The 17,838-nt window shown below is 44.7% G+C and overlaps 1 protein-coding gene across 1 annotated transcript in view; it reads left to right on the top strand.

The window, feature by feature from the left end:
* Window positions 1–17,838, top strand: part of LOC144828023 (uncharacterized) — a 1,462,897-nt gene that overhangs the window by 1,162,063 nt on the left and 282,996 nt on the right. The window contains exon 24 of the mRNA XM_078686162.1: window positions 12,704–12,871. Within this exon, the coding sequence (XP_078542288.1) occupies window positions 12,704–12,871 (168 nt within the window). The remainder of the gene's footprint in view (window positions 1–12,703; window positions 12,872–17,838) is intronic.

Here is a 17,838-nt window from a genome sequence, read left to right as displayed (position 1 = left end):
TGCTATTTCTTCTGACATCTTGCTCAATGTAGCGTTTTGGGGGGCTTCCTGCTGTTCGTGGGTGGGTTGCGGCCGGGGTCTCTGTCGAAGCACTGCTGCGACAGTCTAATCTTGATTGCATTTGCTTTTCAGGAAATCCGTGGTGGAAAACAGGAGTTATGATGATTGATGATGATGATGATGACCTAGCTGCACAGCGCCGCGTTTGGACCGAAGGCCGAGAGACATTGTAAGTATGAGATTTAGCTTTTTCGCTGTTTGGGGGTGTTGTCGGGTGTTTTTTTGCGGGTGGGTTGGCGGGTCTTGCCTGGGGCATTCCTGGGAAGGTCTAATACCGGATAGAAGTGTTTTGGACAAAATCCATAAGGAACAGCCTTTTTTTTGCTATTTCTTCTGACATCTTGCTCAATGTAGCGTTTTGGGGGGCTTCCTGCTGTTCGTGGGTGGGTTGCGGCCGGGGTCTCTGTCGAAGCACTGCTGCGACAGTCTAATCTTGATTGCATTTGCTTTTCAGGAAATCCGTGGTGGAAAACAGGAGTTATGATGATTGATGATGATGATGATGACCTAGCTGCACAGCGCCGCGTTTGGACCGAAGGCCAAAAGACATTGTAAGTATGAGATTTAGCTTTTTCGCTGTTTGGGGGTGTTGTCGGGTGTTTTTTTGCGGGTGGGTTGGCGGGTCTTGCCTGGGGCATTCCTGGGAAGGTCTAATACCGGATAGAAGTGTGTTGGACAAAATCCATAAGGAAACACCAGTTTTGGCACTTTTTGTAAGTTAGGGTTCGTTAGGGTTAGCCCTAGCAGCAGGATTGCATGTGTTTCGGGGGGTTCTATTGCAACGCAGTTCTGTTGTTGTAGAGCACTGTTGGAGCGATGCTGGCTATGGATACTTTTGCTTGCTTGCAAGTGGTTTGAATACAATCCACGGTCTGTATTTGGGCCTACTGTTACTTTCAAAGTACGTTTTGTAACCATTTTTCTGCTAGGCATCGTTTTTGGAGATCTGATTGGGGTTCTTCTACATTTTTGCGACTGGCTTTAGTAAGGGTCTTGGTGGGAGCATTGCTGGGAAGGTCAAATTTTGATCTAAAACACAGTAGTACACCTACCTTGAGGGGAAAGATCCGCTATAATATTTTGGCCATACTTATTGATCCTTAAAAAGGTGACTCAGACAGAGCACGCAATTTCAAAAATATTGTACTGTCTATTAGGGAAATCAAAGTGTCACTTTTTGAACCACACAGCGTACATACCTTTTATTTATTTATCAGTGGTATTGTAATAGCACTTCCTGTTTTCCGTTCAATAATTACAGGCCGGGTTTCAGTCAACATCCGCCAGGCAGGCAGTGGACAGGGTGTCTTCTGTCAGTGGTCACCACATTGATGGACGAAGCGTCAGCTGGAATGGAGGAGTGCCGCCAATAAGAGGAATTGTTTGCTGCATGCAACTTACTTACCAAATTCAACAGGACAACTCCAACAACATACGCAATACAGATACAGTATCCATTGTTGTCTTTTATTCTATGTGTGTGACTGCATGTGCTTACCTTTAGTTTGTAACCAAAGATTGTCTGTATCTTCAATTATTGTTTGTCCATGCTCTGCTTTTTTTTTCTTCTCTCAACAAAACCTACCCAAAAAGAAACCCCCATTCCCATCTATTTTACAAACCCTAACCCTCTTCCCCCGGGCTGTGTTGTTTTGCTTGATGTCTGACTAAAATGACATCAATAATTCCACACACTTGCTGGGGAGGATAAGGTCATAGCAACAGGCTGGTGAAGGAATACGAGGATATCTTCTAGACTTACTCAGCTTCAGTACTATATCTTCTAGTAGTAGTAGCCAATGTCAAATAAATTCAACGCAAGTACTAGTTATACTTGCAAGCAAATACTTTACCATTTGTTAGGCTACATTATGGCACTGTTCTAGTGTACTGTCACCTGCTATTTTCTCGACCGTACCGTAACCGTTGTAATGCTACAGTAAGGAGGACAAACAAGGTTTCGTTTTCTTTTTTTCCATAGGCATGCAACTGCCACTGTGTCACACCACTAGTACCACCGCAATGAGGAAATGTCACCCGCCCAGGATTGACAACGTTAATCCCCATTTCACCTGGAGCCAGCCCTGGGCCTAGCCCTAATTTCTAACACAAATTACAGGTAAGATAAGCGTTTGGTGGGAGGTAGTATAATGGAGTATTATTTCGGAGTAGACAAGAGATTGACGGTTGTACTACTAAAGTCCTACGACTGTTCAGGAAAACAAAGTTACTGTTACACCCCCGCCCCCCACCCACCAGACTGAAAAGCAGTAAAAAACAGGTATGGTCAGATAAAGTTTAAAAATATATTTATTTAGCCCTAACAAAATAATCTCCCTCACCCACCCTAACCCCAACGATTGTCTCTGAAACGTCCCAAAACGATCCCAACTCCCAAATCCCACCCCCCAAAAGTCTATAAAAAAAGGGCAAGGGACACTCCACTACTGGAGGGTGCTGGTGCTGGTGCATGATGCGGCATGGGCATCGTACTCCTTGCGGAGGGTGGCAAGCTCGGAGCGGAGGCCCTTAACCAAGTTCTTATACTTCAGGACCTCCTGCTCCAGGTTGGACATGCGGACTCGTAGGCGGCGTTGGCGGTCCTTGCAGCTCCTGTGGGGGGCAGCTGGTATTTCGGTTGCTTGGTGGTGGCGGTCATCTTTCTTAGCCCGGCTCGGTCCTGCTGGCTTAGTCACGGAGGAGGATGCAGTGGTCACAGTCGAGGATGTCGTTGTTGCCCCGCTCGACTGCGTGTCCTCCTCCTCCTCCAGGGCCACCAGCCGCCGATATTCGGCGACAGTGGCCTCCAGCCTCCGTTGCCGGGCCAATCTAGCCTGCTCCCTCCTTGTTGTTGATTTGGAAGGAGCAACTATATGAAGAAAGAAAGACATAGTCTGTAACCAATGCTCCTTATTAATAACACAAAGTGATTGAGCCGAAAGTTGGGTCACAGAGTACAAGTAGCAAATTGAAAGCACAGTACATAACTATTGAGGACAGTATCTATGTAACCTCCCACTTCTGCATCCTTGCTCTAACATTAGTGGTAGTTTAATGAACAAATTCTACGACCACTATGGACTTCCATTACAGTCGACTATGACAGTACACCAGTCTTATTCTTCTTCTTCTCTCTTGTTTAGGGAAATTGTTACGTTATCTTATGCAAGCCGGCAGAATGACATGGACAGCACAGTGAACTTGCACCCGAGAAAAAAAGTTGCACACCATGATGAGTGAGACAGACTTGCGTTACTGTACCGGTCCAGTACATGCAGGTGGTGAAGCTATTACTTTTCTATTACGGGTGGCACTGAGAATACTCTGTTACAAGGGCTACTGCTTAATTAATTTACCTTTCACCCTACAGTGCAAATGAGTACTAGAAAAGGAAAATGAAGAAGCTAACTAATTTGATTATCTATCACTTCACATGGGACGTATTTGATGACATATGAGATGACTTTAGGTGCTTTGCTTAATATTGAGTGAACAGTGATACACCCACACATGAATGACGTACTACAAGTAAACTAAAGTTATTAAGAGAGGTACGGAGTGTCCACCGTAATAACCAGATATATACTGTGATTGCAAACGCAATACAAAGTACTGCTACTATTCATGGTAGTATTGGACACATTTACAATTTCTTTTCCTTGCCTTCCCTGCACTGGAACGGACGTGCGGGTGCGGTGGTACATGCTCTTCAAGGTAACACTTACTTCACCTGGCGACCATCTACTCTCTCTAGATACACATGTGCTATCTAAGAGTCAGAGAATACCATGCTCCGGGCATCCATTCAGTCAAAGTATACGCACACATACAGTTTCTGTTTCACCCACCCAGGCTGCTGTCCTTCCACCCATCCTTGCTTCATCATTGACCCAGCCATGCACCATACCATATTCTTTCCTTCCCAGCCACCTCGGGGGCCAAGCAAACACATATCGTTCTTCTTTGCCAGCCATCATACAAGTTCGCGTCCCACTTACTTAGACCCTTCTTTCGCTTTTCGTTCATCCCAGAACTTATTGGGATTCTTCTCACCAAAAACTTCACAGCTAAGTCGAAGTACATTTCGAGGAGGCTACTACCTGGTTGATTTGTAATTGTAATACACCCGTGCAGAAAGCACACTATGCAGTCTTCAATCTCAATAAGTAAGGAATATATAGCTTACCTGTTTCCGCCACCACCGTTTGAACCCCCACAGGACCGTCCGCCGGCTCTTGCACCGCCTCCTCCCCAGAGTCCTCCGAGTCCTCGCCCAACACAGCCACCTCCGCGCTGGCCCCGTCACCAGATGTTACACCTACGAAGTACATTTAAGAATGTTAGAATACACCACTCACTACTATATAATATTTGGTCTAGGAGAAATGTTAAAAAAACAGAATACAATGTAATAATTTGTGACTGTCTACTCCATAGTAAAAATGTCCCATTTTCCAGGGAAGGCTGTTGTCTTGCTGCACTTTTATGCACAACTGATGAATGCTTGCTTTTGATTTTTAACACGCACCACTTTTTCTCCTAACAGACAGAAGCTTGACTCCTAAGAACACGACCAGGATCAAGTTCAAACCAGGTGAGAGCTCGGCTCGACCACAAGAAATGTGTCCAATTTATCGTAAGCACTAACCACTTTTCCATTTTCAGTTAAATAGTTTTATGACAAAGTAGATTTTAATAAATGTGTTTACTTTTAATAAAGCTTTTAAACTTAAATAGACTCTGTGGTTTTTGTTCCTCCAGACTAGAGTGGATGAGCTAAAGGTTTTGGAATTTTTGCAAGCATGAGTGCCTCTGACACTTCTTGACTGTGCTGTGACTCCGTACTACTCTCTTGTCCTGCGTACGATAATCTAGAGATCATTGGGGATCTATAATCGGTGACTTCGGGAGCTGAATGACTCTGCCACACTATCTAGTCAGTAAGGAGACAGTGCATAGAGGTATTGCTGAATATAATGGGAGTCCAATGGAATTGCCAAATGTCCAATCTTAGTTAGCTACACAGACAGACTAATAAGAATAGTCTAGTAATACCACAGGGAGTCATATTCGAGGCAGGATAAGAATTTATATCCAGTCTACAAGAAGATCAAAGACGATTTAGAAAAAATCGAATGAGGAAAGCTAGGAAAAAATAGGTACTGTTTATTAAAATGTAAACTTACTGGGGCCAGCAAAGGAGCCCTCGCCTGCCCGATCCTGGCCTGCATCCTCAGCACCCTCCTCCTGTGTCCTCTTGCCCTTGGGGGGAGCTGATGTACAACATGAAAGAAAGAAAAACCAGAAAACATGAATGAGATTTTTCAACCAAATCAAACATTTCAAAAGAACAATAACAAAATATTTGGGAAAAATAGCAAATAGATAGACAACTATTCCACGGGATCTATCTCATGTGGTATACTACGTTATTCGTATTGCCTGATTTGCGGAACGTTGACTTAGAAAGTTCCTATGTAACTCAATAAACAGACTACTAAAGAGGTTTGCCTAGGCCTGGCACTGCAGGCAGCAGTGCGCAGCACGCGAAGTGACAGACAAAGTCCATCCTGCTTGCAGATCAGTGAATACTCAAACTATCAATCCACCCGCCACCACCGCCACTATTTCTTCTTATAGCCATGTGTCTAAAGGAAGGACTGGACTTCAGTCTGTTGGGGCTGATTTAGAAGTCCCTTGCGGAAGTTGCGGCTCATTTTCCTCCATTGTTGCGTGCCTTTTGTGACGCAGCGGCAGAACAAAAGACTCGCCATGGTGTTGGTGCGGCGTATATATTAAAAAAAAACACATATGGGCGATGCATCACGTTGTAAAGCCCTGCGCCATCAGGCGGCGTTCCGGCGCAAGGGAGGGCGTACCTGCGCAGGAACGAATCCTAAAAGTGGCTGAGGGAAATCGACAAGATGTCAATCAGTCACTTTTAGGACAATGATGCATGACTAAAACCCTGCGCGCTTGAAGCCGACGTACGGCTTGATGCAGCATTGGGGAGATAGGGTACCCCAGAGCATTGCTGGAGCTGCGCCATCGTTGGCACGCAACTCCAGCAATGCGCTGCCTTTACGGCACAGATGCGTAAGGCTTCTGTGACGTTTTGGGCCAATGGGTGGTGGTGGCATGGCACACAATTACTGCTGCATCCCTGCTACTTTGCAGGGATGCGCCGGTAATTGAAAATATGACCCTTACTGTCTAGCATTACGCAGTTCTTATCTTTACACTACACTCATACATAATTTCTCAGGCCAATAAAATGCTTCTGAACACAACATACAAAACAAAGAAGCATAGTAGCAAGCAAGGCTACTGAGAAGGAGAGCAGTGCACCTGAAATGCATAGAAGATTTTGAAATATAATTTACCTCAATGTAATCGGCAGCATTATTGCTCTTGGTAAAGAACAAAGATTTGCAAATAACAGAGCAGGATAAAACAGAGTAGTAAATGTACTACTACTACTACTCACCAAGCCCGGGGACCTCTACGCCGAGCGCGTCCAGCAAGTCCCGCTCCCGGTCCATGACATCGGTCCAGCGGTGGGTGGCCTGGTTATATGTGCGCCGGACCCCAGAGATCTTGTACATGGCCCGGCACACCTTCTCCCACCGCTTGCGACGCTGCCGGATGCCATAGCCAGTCGCGATCTTGCCGCCTCCCAGGATCGTCTTGGGGAGGCGGCGCTGGACGTGGAAGATCAGTGCCGCCACTTCCTCCGCGCTGAAGATCTCCCTCGGGACCACTTGCTCCCCCCTTAAACGCCCGCACGGGAGCCGGGCACGGGGTGCGGGACCCTTCCCCTTCTCAGGGTGCTTCCCGGCTCCCTTTACCATGGTCTGGGCAGAAATAGAGTTAAATGATAAACAAGAAATAGAATAGTGAAGAAGAAAAGAAAAGAGTTTAAAAAAGTAGTTTAAAAGTAACTAAAAGCTGCAGAAAACACAAAAATATAGAGCTAGAAAAATAGAGGGATAGATAATAAGTAAAATTAGATCAAAAAAACTTCAAACAAGCAAAGGATGGCAGAGATTGAGAGAGGATAGAGAAAGCATGCCCAGAACCATAGCAATGAATGAGAAACAAGATGGCCGCGCCCGTTCACGACCGCGTGGGTAAGTTCGCGCAAGATTTTCCTTGCGAGTACGCGCGAAATTGTACTAGCGAGCAGCACACTTTGCGAGATTACACATAGCGGCCGGAAACGGAATTACGTCACGCCAACAAGATGGCCGCGCCCGTGTACGACCGATAGGGTAACTTGGCAAACGTATAGCTAGAAGCGCCTCGCGAACACGCGCAAGATCACGCGAACATACACGTCGCACAAAAAACAATTTTGTATTCGCACGTATTCGCGGCTTCCGAAATCGATCTCGCACGGATTCGAGACCCAAAAAACGCGCGAAATTGCAGAAAAAAACGATTTTAGCTAAACTGAAAGCAATGAGCAGGTGCAAAAGTTCAAACTTAACATTAGTAACATTCAAGGTAGTGCTTCCTGAGGGGCCCCTCCAGAGTTTGCAACTATTCTATGACCCTGCTATGACCCAAACAGCAGGCTCATAGAATAGCTACAAGTAGACCATAAAGGTCCTGTGAAAAAAAAATTCACTGCAACAAAAAGCAAATTACAGATAAGGAAGGAAGCAGGTGCCAGCCAGACTGGAAGTTTCAAAATTACTGACACATTAATGACCCACAAATTAATTGATGGCAGTTGAAGAAGGGCAGGTGTGCTTGCTTTTTTCAACCACCATAATCTACAGTGATAAATAAACCTAATGGGTGGCAGTGAGGATGTACCAGAGGGTGGCATGGGTGTCCCAGAGGGTGGCAGTGGTGAAACAGAGGGTGCTGTGAACCTGTGATTATAAACCAGACGTAGAAACAACATAGTCGCGGCCGTTGCGAGCCGAAAAGTAAGTTCGCAATTGCGAACTTGTCCCAAAATCGGCGCGAACGCGCGCCAACACAAAAAACGGGAAAATCCGCAAATCCGCTAGAGTTCGCGGATCTTCGCGGATTGCGAATCCGTAAATCCGCAAGTTCGCGTACGCGAGATCCGCTAGATCCGCCCATGCTTAATGGCGATTCCCTCCTGCTGAGCCCACGTCGTATAGGGCAAATAATATTAAATAAAGTAAGAGTGTTTGGTAAACTGAAGTTTTTGTAGTGCTTGTGCTTATATACAGTTTAATTGAAAAGTGCCAAGAATACATTAGCCCCCCAAAATTATATTGGTGCTTTATTTTTCACATAAAACTAAATTTAGGATAGATTAGTGAAAGCACTCCCAAAACACAGGTGAGGGGTGTGCTTGTTTTTCTCCACGGAGACAGTCAATGTGTGGATGAATTCTTGCTTCTGCCATCCTTAGGTTGTGCTCCACTTCCAGTCTTGAGCTGTACCTGGAAACGGGAGTGCTCACAAAATTTTGTAATATATGTTTGCTGCTTTATATAGTGCGAACATGACCCAAAGGTATTGGAGCGCCTTACAGGAGCCTCTTTCACATTACACAAGCACACATTAATTTTTGTAAGCACAGGGAGATTAAGTGCTTTGCCCAGATCACAGGATGTTGAGCAGACATTACTAATTGAACCTGGTTCCCCAGCTCCACAACCTTCAGCTCTGGCTGTTGCGCCACATCCTTGCCCCTATACAAGATATCAGAAAAAGGGGTACCACAAAACATGCTTACTGACACAACTCAAAAATCTGTGTTTATGTGGAGTGTGGCCAGGTGTTGCTGTGCCAGTAGGAGGACAGCCACAGTTTTCCAAGAAGGCCTAGGGGACATTTACATCAAACACATATGGTATAACTGATTCAAGAGGATATATACATCTTTATTCTCTAGCAGCATCAAGAGTCAGTTTGTTAGCATAGTTGGCTTAAAAAGAAGATCACCGTTGAAAGTTTCAGAAATAACTGCACAAGAAAGCATTTAAATTTGGTCTAAGAAAGAAGTGAGGACATATGATAGGCATACTTCACAATAATTGTTATATTAGGCTGGTGTACTCAGCTCTAGGGATTGGAACTTGTTAAACAAGCACCAGCGACTTTAATCAAGGTCAAAATCATTTATCATAAGTCATTGGTAAATTAAGTGATTTTGCCCAGGATCACATGATGTTGAGTCAATGCCAGGACTCGAACCTGGGTCCCCAGAACCAAAGTCAGCACCTATGCATTATCTCCAAATCCGCTCCTAATTGATGCCTCCTACAATCCCACTATTAATGGGATAAAGGGTAAAGGAGCGAAGCACTCTACTCCGGAACCCATAAAGGATTAGTGTTGAATTAGTACAGTGAAATATGGAAGTGATTTAAGTGGTGGATAGGTTAGTCAATTATTTGGATTCAGAAGGATAGAGGAGGGGAAAAAAGGTTTGCATTTATATAGCGCTTGTTCCCCCTGATGGGGTGTCGAAGCGCTTTTTGGGGGGGGGGGGGTAATTAGCACGCTACTCGGGAAACCAATAAAGGATTAGCGGTGAATTAGTACAGTGAAATATGAAAGTAATTTGAGTGGTGGATATATGTAACCCACCTCAAAAAATGTATCAAGTTTAGCAGTGCTCAATTCGTGTCTGGCAGGTCAATTACACAAGGTGTATAGCTGGCTACACATAGGAACATGGGTGAAATATGGATATGAATGTTCAGAATTAATTAAAGGAAGCACCAGGATCACCTCGGCTTTGAAGCTGGGTCAAGTCCATTCACTGAGGTTGTGGAGCCTGGGTAAAGCGCTAAACATGTAGCCCTGCCCCTTTACCTGCGACATCGAAACAGTAGTAAAGGTCAAACAAAAGCCTGAACAAAAAACACTACATACAAAGAAACAAAAGTTACTTTATTTTCGTTTTTCTCTAAATGGATTCCTCTTCTGTTAAGCCTGCAATCATGCCTTTTATGACCGGAGCTTAGGACGTTATGAATGCCATTCAAATGTAACAGGAAAGTTTAAATGGTTCGCTATCAATATGTCGGTTTTCGGTTCAGACTACCTCCAAGTATATTTAAAGTAACCTGAACAGTTTAGCAGCCATTAACCATTCTAAAATTCCCTATCGAGACAGCATAAAACAGGTCGCACTCAGGGTGTGCATTTTGTGCTCCTTTCTTTTTTCTTTTTGCTGTTTTCTGCTTTTTTGTGCCCTTTTGAGTTATTTGTACCCTTCTTTGAGCTTTTAAACTACTAGTTTGTGCTCGCTTTGAGCTCTTGTTTCGCTCTTTGGTTTTGTTGTGCTCTCATGGGTTGCACGTGGTCTTTAAAGACCTGTGATAAGCTTGGGCGTGCTGGAGAATAGACTCCAGACACTGCCCAGCCAAACCGCCAGCAGCCCCGAGCTGCATCAGCTGCTCGGACTGAGACACACGAAGACTAATGGGCCTGGAAGGAACAATGGAAGCTTAAGTGGTGGGGTAGATTGTGCGCCCCCCCAGGGGGGCGCGCCCCACAGTTTGAAGATCTATGCTCTAAGGGCTTGCTAGCTTTCCTCCTGTTTCCTCCTGTCTCAGGGACACAAACAAATTCCTGCAACCCTGCTGGTTCTGCGGAACTCTGCCATCCCAGAGTCCTACCCTTGCCTGAGGAGCCCCCTCCAGTCCTGGGCTTCAGAACAGGGTTCTGCAGCTGATTTTTGAAAGAAACGATGCACCGCCTGAACTTTGTGAGAAATTCCAGCACATTGCCCTTCGATGCCGACACAGAGGGTGCTTGACGACAGTAGATCCAGTGTCTACGCTGCTCGACAATGATGCCCTGCACAGCTCGATGATGATGCATTGCATTCACTTCAATGGAGCACAACAATGACGCGGACCCCCTTTGTGGATCTCGACGATGGCCCTCTAGGCTCTCAACTTCGCCACTTGCTCCAGCCAAGGTATTTCTTCTCTGTACCTGTCTGGGTCCTGTAGCCTGCCTGCACTTCATCGGGGTCAGCCTGAACTTTGGATTTTTGCAAATCCCTCGTGACCTCGGCAAATCCCCATTCATTCATTGCATATTTTCTTTCTCCTTGGAATGGAGCCCTCAGGCCCACCAACCCATGAATAATTTGCAGAATTTTACCCCGCCACCTTACCCCAGTCCTGATGAAGACCCCCTTTAAGGTTATATGGATACCTAGCTTACATTTGGGTTTGAAACGTCGACAACCTACCCACTTGCCAGCTTGCGCCACAACCAGAGGATTATAGCATAGGCGCTTGGAGCATGGTTTTGTCTTAAACTCAAAGAACACTTGTTGTTTTCCTGCATCTGGCTCTGTGTTGAAGCCAGCGTTTATTGTTTATTGATAAGGGTCTCACGACCGGCACCTTAACCCTTCAACCCTTCTCAAACCTATGCACTTATTCCCACACACACCCCTCCCTTCCCACACTTATTGTGGCACAAATGTTTTCTCTGACTAAATTATGCATTCTTTGTGTTACATACTGAACTCGCAGGCCCATTGTGATTAAATAACAGTGTTCCTTCTAAGTGTATGACTTTTTGTTTAAGTTATGTTTCTTGCATTAAGTACTTCACCCTGTTTTTAAATATACTGTGTATTGGGACCCCTCCTTACATGTACCGCATACACCCAGGTCCGAGTGACTTATTTGGGTATACCCTCTCTCCCGTAGCAGGTTGCATATTAACCTGTAGTGGTTACAGGAAGCAACTTGGAATGACCTAAGGACAATAAACCTCTAAATTTACAATTATAGTGCCATTCAACCAGAGCGCACTCAGGGTATTTTGGAGCTCCGTGTAAGGCACATTGCTTTTAAATTAGAAAGGGCATATTCTGTGCTCACATAATTTACCCTCAGACCTCCTCCATGCATTCACTCATCCGCCAAGGGGTGAAGGAGCCGATGTGGCTGCAGTGCTTTTGCACTTAACGCATGTCTGTGGCACAACCTCTTATGATGGATGGCCGTGTAGGGAAGATTTTGGACTCTCTTGCCTCTCCACTCTCCAGCCTCTTTCATAATTCTGTTCCTATCCTTTGTGGGCGCAGCACTATGTATATAGTGAGATGTTGATAGCTTATTCTCGCTTTATCAGTGCAAACAGCTGAGAAACATCTGTCTCTTTTCTGTTGGTTATTCACTCAGGAAATTGACCTGAAAATATTGTTTCCTGTACGTTTGGAGCATGATTGGTGATTATTTTAATGACAAACTGATGAACCCATCTTCAGAGTTGTCAGGAAAAGGTCAGGTGATTTGCATTAATTAGAAACTCGGAGTGGGGGGAGAGGGTGGCTCGCGTGTGGTCATTTGGGATCCTTCCTGCTATTGATTCTCACACAGGTGAAGGAAAGAAATAATTAGACGTATACATCGCCTATTACTGGAGGCGATGGAACAAGGAATAATGCGTTTCATTAAAAAAGCAGGAAAAGGTAAGGGAAAGCTTTGATTATTTTTCAAACATGAACCTTTGATGATCTTCTTGCCAGACATGGAGACATTCATCTCTCTCCCAAGGCTTTTAAATAGTGTTCTTATGTGTCGCTCAAAACCTCCTAACTACTGTTCTGTACATTGGTGTGTGCTGTGTGCAGTCGAGGATTTGTTTTGTGACATTGCAGTATTTGTGTGCGGTGCAGGTGCTGCAGTATGAAGAGCTCGCGAGAAGCCTGCGGGAAGAGCTGCAGCAAGAGCAGAGCCGCCACCAAGAGCAGCAGAGGCAGCTGGTCCAGCTCAAGCAGCAGGCGGCAGACACCGAGGCAGAGGTGGAGAACCTGAGGATGAGGCAGAGGAGCGATGCACAAATGGTGAACACAAACAGACTTCAGTGATGTGTGAGGCGCGTGACATGTGATCCAACCAATCCTTGAGGCTCTGGAGTGCTAGCAGGATCTCATTCCTCTTGTTCTCTGAGGGCTATGCATTTAGAAGATACAAGTAACATACTTTGCCAGACTGGGGTGAGAGGGGTCACACTGCCAGCAGGTCAGCACTAGTTTTCCCCATGCATTATGGCAGATAGTGTTGACACTGCTGTGAATTTACTCATATATAGAGGAGTTTTTAGCACCATTGTTTGTGCGACCAGTTCTTCCATCTCTGGACATATTTTTCTGGGTTATTTGCCTGTCTTCAGTTGAAAGTAGCTGTGATATTGCGAGTGCCTGAAGTGCCACTTTCCATTTATTTTAAAAGAAGAATCTCTAAAGTATGCGGTGTGAGTAGGTTTACTATTGACAACTTCATCTACCGAAATGATTTGGGAGACCCGGAGCATTCCGGCCGGCAGGTGCTCCCCTAGGCCACTGTTTAATTGTGTGCATGGAGAGGAAAGCACCTGATATACCAATAGCGGGGTCCGAGCACCTCCAAACCACAGGATTGCTTCTTGCTCCTAGTGCCATTAGCATAGGCCGTTTTGTGGCTATAGAAATGAAAGCGGTAGAAGGCGGAGTCCTTTTATAGTTCTTGAAACACTAAGTTGCCTTGCCTCTTCCAAGTAATGTTGTGGCGCTTTGCTTCTAATAAGTGGTAAACGTGTGACACTTCATCTAGTCCTCTTTTAAATGCTTTACGGCTTCATATTTATGAGTTCCATAGTAATATGTTTACAGATGTGCAGAATCCACTAGGAATCTGTGCTGTAAATTAAACACAAATATGCGACTTGTATTTGGTTGAAAAAATGCATTTCATGCGTTTTAATATGTCTGTATGTGGTATTTATTTAGGTTGAACCTAGCCCGGGACAGTGAGGCGTGTACAGGGCTAGTGGAATAGGTTCCTTCCAAAAGCGTCTCTTATTCAGAATGTGTGGTAAGGTGCACACGCATTCCTTTTTCTTGTAATAAAATCTAGCGGCGTAAAAAGATGCACAAAGCCATGAATAACACCTTATTAGCTAATCATTGTGAAACCTGAAGAAAAATAGTTCAGCAGAAAGGACTGAAAATCTGGTTATACTTTGTATTGTGTAAACAGCAGTTGCAATTATGTCCTATTTCCTGTCTCTACAAGGAATCATTGTGATGTCACAACTCGACTGCAGTAACTTACTACAATAAGTGATGCTTTCTCATTACAATTAGTGATGGAAAAATTAGTCTGAAAATTAGAATTATGCTTTTTAAAGTAATTACAGATTCATTATTGTTATTTATATTTCTGTGTAGCTCCTAATACCACTTATTTTCAAATTATTTCCGCATTTGTCCTGCCTGTCCCACTCCTTACTTTATGACGGTGAGTCTCACCCTGGAGGCAAGAATCTACCTTGTTACACCAGCAGATTTTTTTTCTTTGCTCCACCCATGACTTCACAGGGGAATATATATCTTTTTTTGTCTTTCTCCATCTGATGACAGGCGCCTTCTTCCCCAGGCTGCATGTAACTCCTGTGGCCTTGCATCTTCGGGTATAGTGTTTTCTTGTCAATATGTACCTCAGGCTTTCCTACTCTCGACGTTGTATGTACAGTGATCCAGGTTTCCAGCGGGCTTTCTTGGTGTCCCTTCCTACTTAGATGTTTGTTTCTGTGCATTATTTTGGGTCAGGTCAGCCTTTCTTCTGAACGGAGTGCAATGCCCTTAATCTTGATCTCTGTGGGCATCCTTGAGATCCTACACTTCTTCTGCTGCTTGGGGTTTTCGCTCTCATATTATCCTGGTAAAATGTGGCATTTCTTCAGTTTTGTGGAATTTTCTGCCCTTTCTTTGGTTCTTTGATGTCTATGGTTTTGCAGCTTGCACTGTTTTGTGGGGCCAGATAATGTCCTTGGGTTTCATTTTTGTTAGGGGTCTGTTCTGCCTGCCTTGGCTTATTGCGGGGATGTATAAAGGATGCCATCAACTTCCCTGGTGGTGGCCTCCTGCCTGTCCAGTGCTGGTACTCTGACTTCCCTCTTGTGGACCTAGTGTGCTTGACAAGCTTCCTGTTGTGCTCGTGGCCTTTGGTTCTCCATAGCTGGAGTCTGGCATAGCTCCCTCGCTGGCTGTAGGTGAACAGAGGCCCTCCCCTTCGCATGAAGTCCATGGTTTGGCACCTTGGTTGGCCAAATACGGCCTTTTTTCACTTAGTGTTGCTTGGATTTTCTATGTTGGGAGGTGGATCCCTTCATGGGGCTTCAGCGTGGGCGTGTGGCTTTTATGTTCAGCCTTTTTCTTTGAGACACTTGCTTGCTGCTTTTGCCGTTGCCTTTGTTAGCTTTACCTTGCTCTTAGTGATGAGCTACTGTCTACTAGCCTTCTTTCTTTGAGGAAGGTTTTCTGGCATCTCCCTGACAGCATGCCTCTAGTTAGTTTGTACTGTATTTGGCTTTGGACCAGGGCTGATATTAAAAAATCATAACTTAGAGCTAAGGAACCTCTCCAAATATTAGTTACTTTCTAGTGCTTAGAAACCAACAGTGCCCTTTTAGTAATTTTGTTGCCTCTGACAGGGACACATTCACCTTTAGCAATTGTTCTGGAGGACCAGTATTGTGCAGTCCCCTCCAGCTGGCTGGGTCCAGTTAGAACTCCTTCCTGAAGTACCTCTTGCGGGTCCCAAAGTATCCAACACACAATCCAAGGGTCTGGAATATCTAAAAGGCTCCTTGAAAATGTGATACTTCAAATTCCACCATCCACTTGGACAAAACCCTTAAAAATTCAGGCTGGGGATTCTTTGTGGTGATGGTGCAGGTGAGCTCTGTTAACCCGTAGCTTGCAGGGAGTCCACTCTTTAGTTCTTTTTAGCAGGTTTGATCAACAGGCTGTAGTTTCAAATGGTGCAAAAGGTGCATTCTCCAGAGTACAGGCCTTAGGAAATGCACATCAAATTCTTCAGAGCAGACCCTTCTGATTCTCATAAGTTTCAAGCAGCAGATCTGAGAGACACTGCCCCTCTCAGAAACGTATTCAGTGTCCTCTGGGGTCAAGCAGGAGGGCACTCCTGTCCAATGAGCTGCAGGGTTCAACCCAAAGGTCTGACCTCTTCCTGCAGAGTGTGGCAAATGCTAACCCAGAAACCACTATTTTTCAAAAATTCAATATGTCAGAATTTTCAGCATGGAGAGAAGAGCTGGCTAAACACACCCCTAGGATGGCTAATTTACATAGTGTCCCCCCTTGCGTCTTCTCATTCCTTCTTTAATCCTAGCATCTGGCTGGGGGTGAACAGGGGTCCTCCCCTTTGCTTGAAGTCCATGGTTTACGACTCCTCCCCTGCTCTGGCATTCCTATGCCCAGCAACCTCTCCTCCCCAAGATGCTCCCTAACCCCAGGGGTCTTTTATCATCTCTTCAAAGCAGCCAGGCTCTCCCACTTATCTCTGACCAATCAGGGCAGAGCAGTACAGGGTTGAAGTTTGGCTTACAGACAAAAAAGTCTTATAACTTCTTGTCTGTACATTTTACAATACATTCAACAATACTATATTTTTTGATTTATCATTACCATTCTACTGAGTAATCTAATCCTACTTTTATGGCTTTTGTTTCTCCAGTTATTAACCAATAACCTTTTTTAATGTTAACCTATGGCATGGGATTTGCAATGGAAAAAGTGACTTGGGCCATTTTTCCAGCACCAGGGCTTATAAAAACATACTGTATAAGTATGCTGCATATATCTACAGGACCCCCACCCCAGGAACACCTAGGGAAGACTTTAGCTGTTATGAATATGTAAAAATATTGCAGATACTCTCTCCACAGTGCTCCTACCACCAAAGTCGATTGTGGGCTGCACTTTATCACAATGTGGGGAGTAAAATGTGCAATTTCACTTTACCCTGTAGTGTAGTTCCTATCTTCCCAATAGGCTCTGCGCATTGGAATAATACCTACAGCAGTAAAGGCCTAGGCCAGACGTTAACTAGGTCTACTACTGTCGATACTAGACTTAAGTTTTGGGTTTGCCAGCGTAGCTCAGAGTTCGCTAGAAACTTTCTCGAATGTTCAGGAAAGAATTAACTCCCCTGATTAGACAAGAAGGGATTTAGTTTCTGACAACCATAGAACATGACAACTTTGCTCTCCCCTAATCAAGAGTGTATCTCCAGAGTCGTGTGAGCACAAGGCAATTATTTTACTCAGTCAGTACGTGCATTCTTAGTCTCATCAGATTGTAGAGAAAAGGAAGAGACGGGCGTGTTCAATAAAAAGGTGTTATTTATTGATCAGTCTCTTTTCTCGTACAAGAGAAATGGATCGATAATATTGCAATACTTATAGTTAAGTAAAGTGCATACATTAAAAGCAATAGTATAAAATAATACTGTAAAAACATTGATATGGTTTCTGAGCCATATGATGTTTTAAAATGATTAAAATATATTTACATACACATATACATTTGACTAAACGTACTCAACTGGTGTTTCTAAATACGCCTACCCCGTGTACCTGACCTAAGTCTAATGCGTGGGCGGGAATAGAAAGTTACAGTTTAAGTTAAGTTTGTTTTTGCCAAGTGAATAACTAAAGAATTCTCTGTGAGGGGTTATTCAGTTCTGTACCTGGAAGTTAGGATGAATGAGGAATGGTATCTCTTTCTCTGGTCTCGATATTCCAGGCTGCCTGCGAGGGCTGCCCGAAAGCGCCGGTGCTGGGTCTCTCGGTAGGAGATAGCAGCGCGTCTCTCAGCGCGTCAGGAAGGCGGGGCTGCTGCCAGCGGGGTCTGCTCTGCTTCTGGGCTTCGGCAAGTATGGCTGCTCCGTCTCGTCACCACGCGTGTGTTTGCATAGGGCAAGATCGGCAATATTTATACCTTAAAGGTGCCGGGATTGACGTAAG

Source organism: Lissotriton helveticus, chromosome 4_1 (assembly GCF_964261635.1).
Source record: "Lissotriton helveticus chromosome 4_1, aLisHel1.1, whole genome shotgun sequence".
Taxonomy (NCBI): domain Eukaryota; kingdom Metazoa; phylum Chordata; class Amphibia; order Caudata; family Salamandridae; genus Lissotriton; species Lissotriton helveticus.
This window is presented reverse-complemented; position numbering and strand designations above follow the sequence as displayed.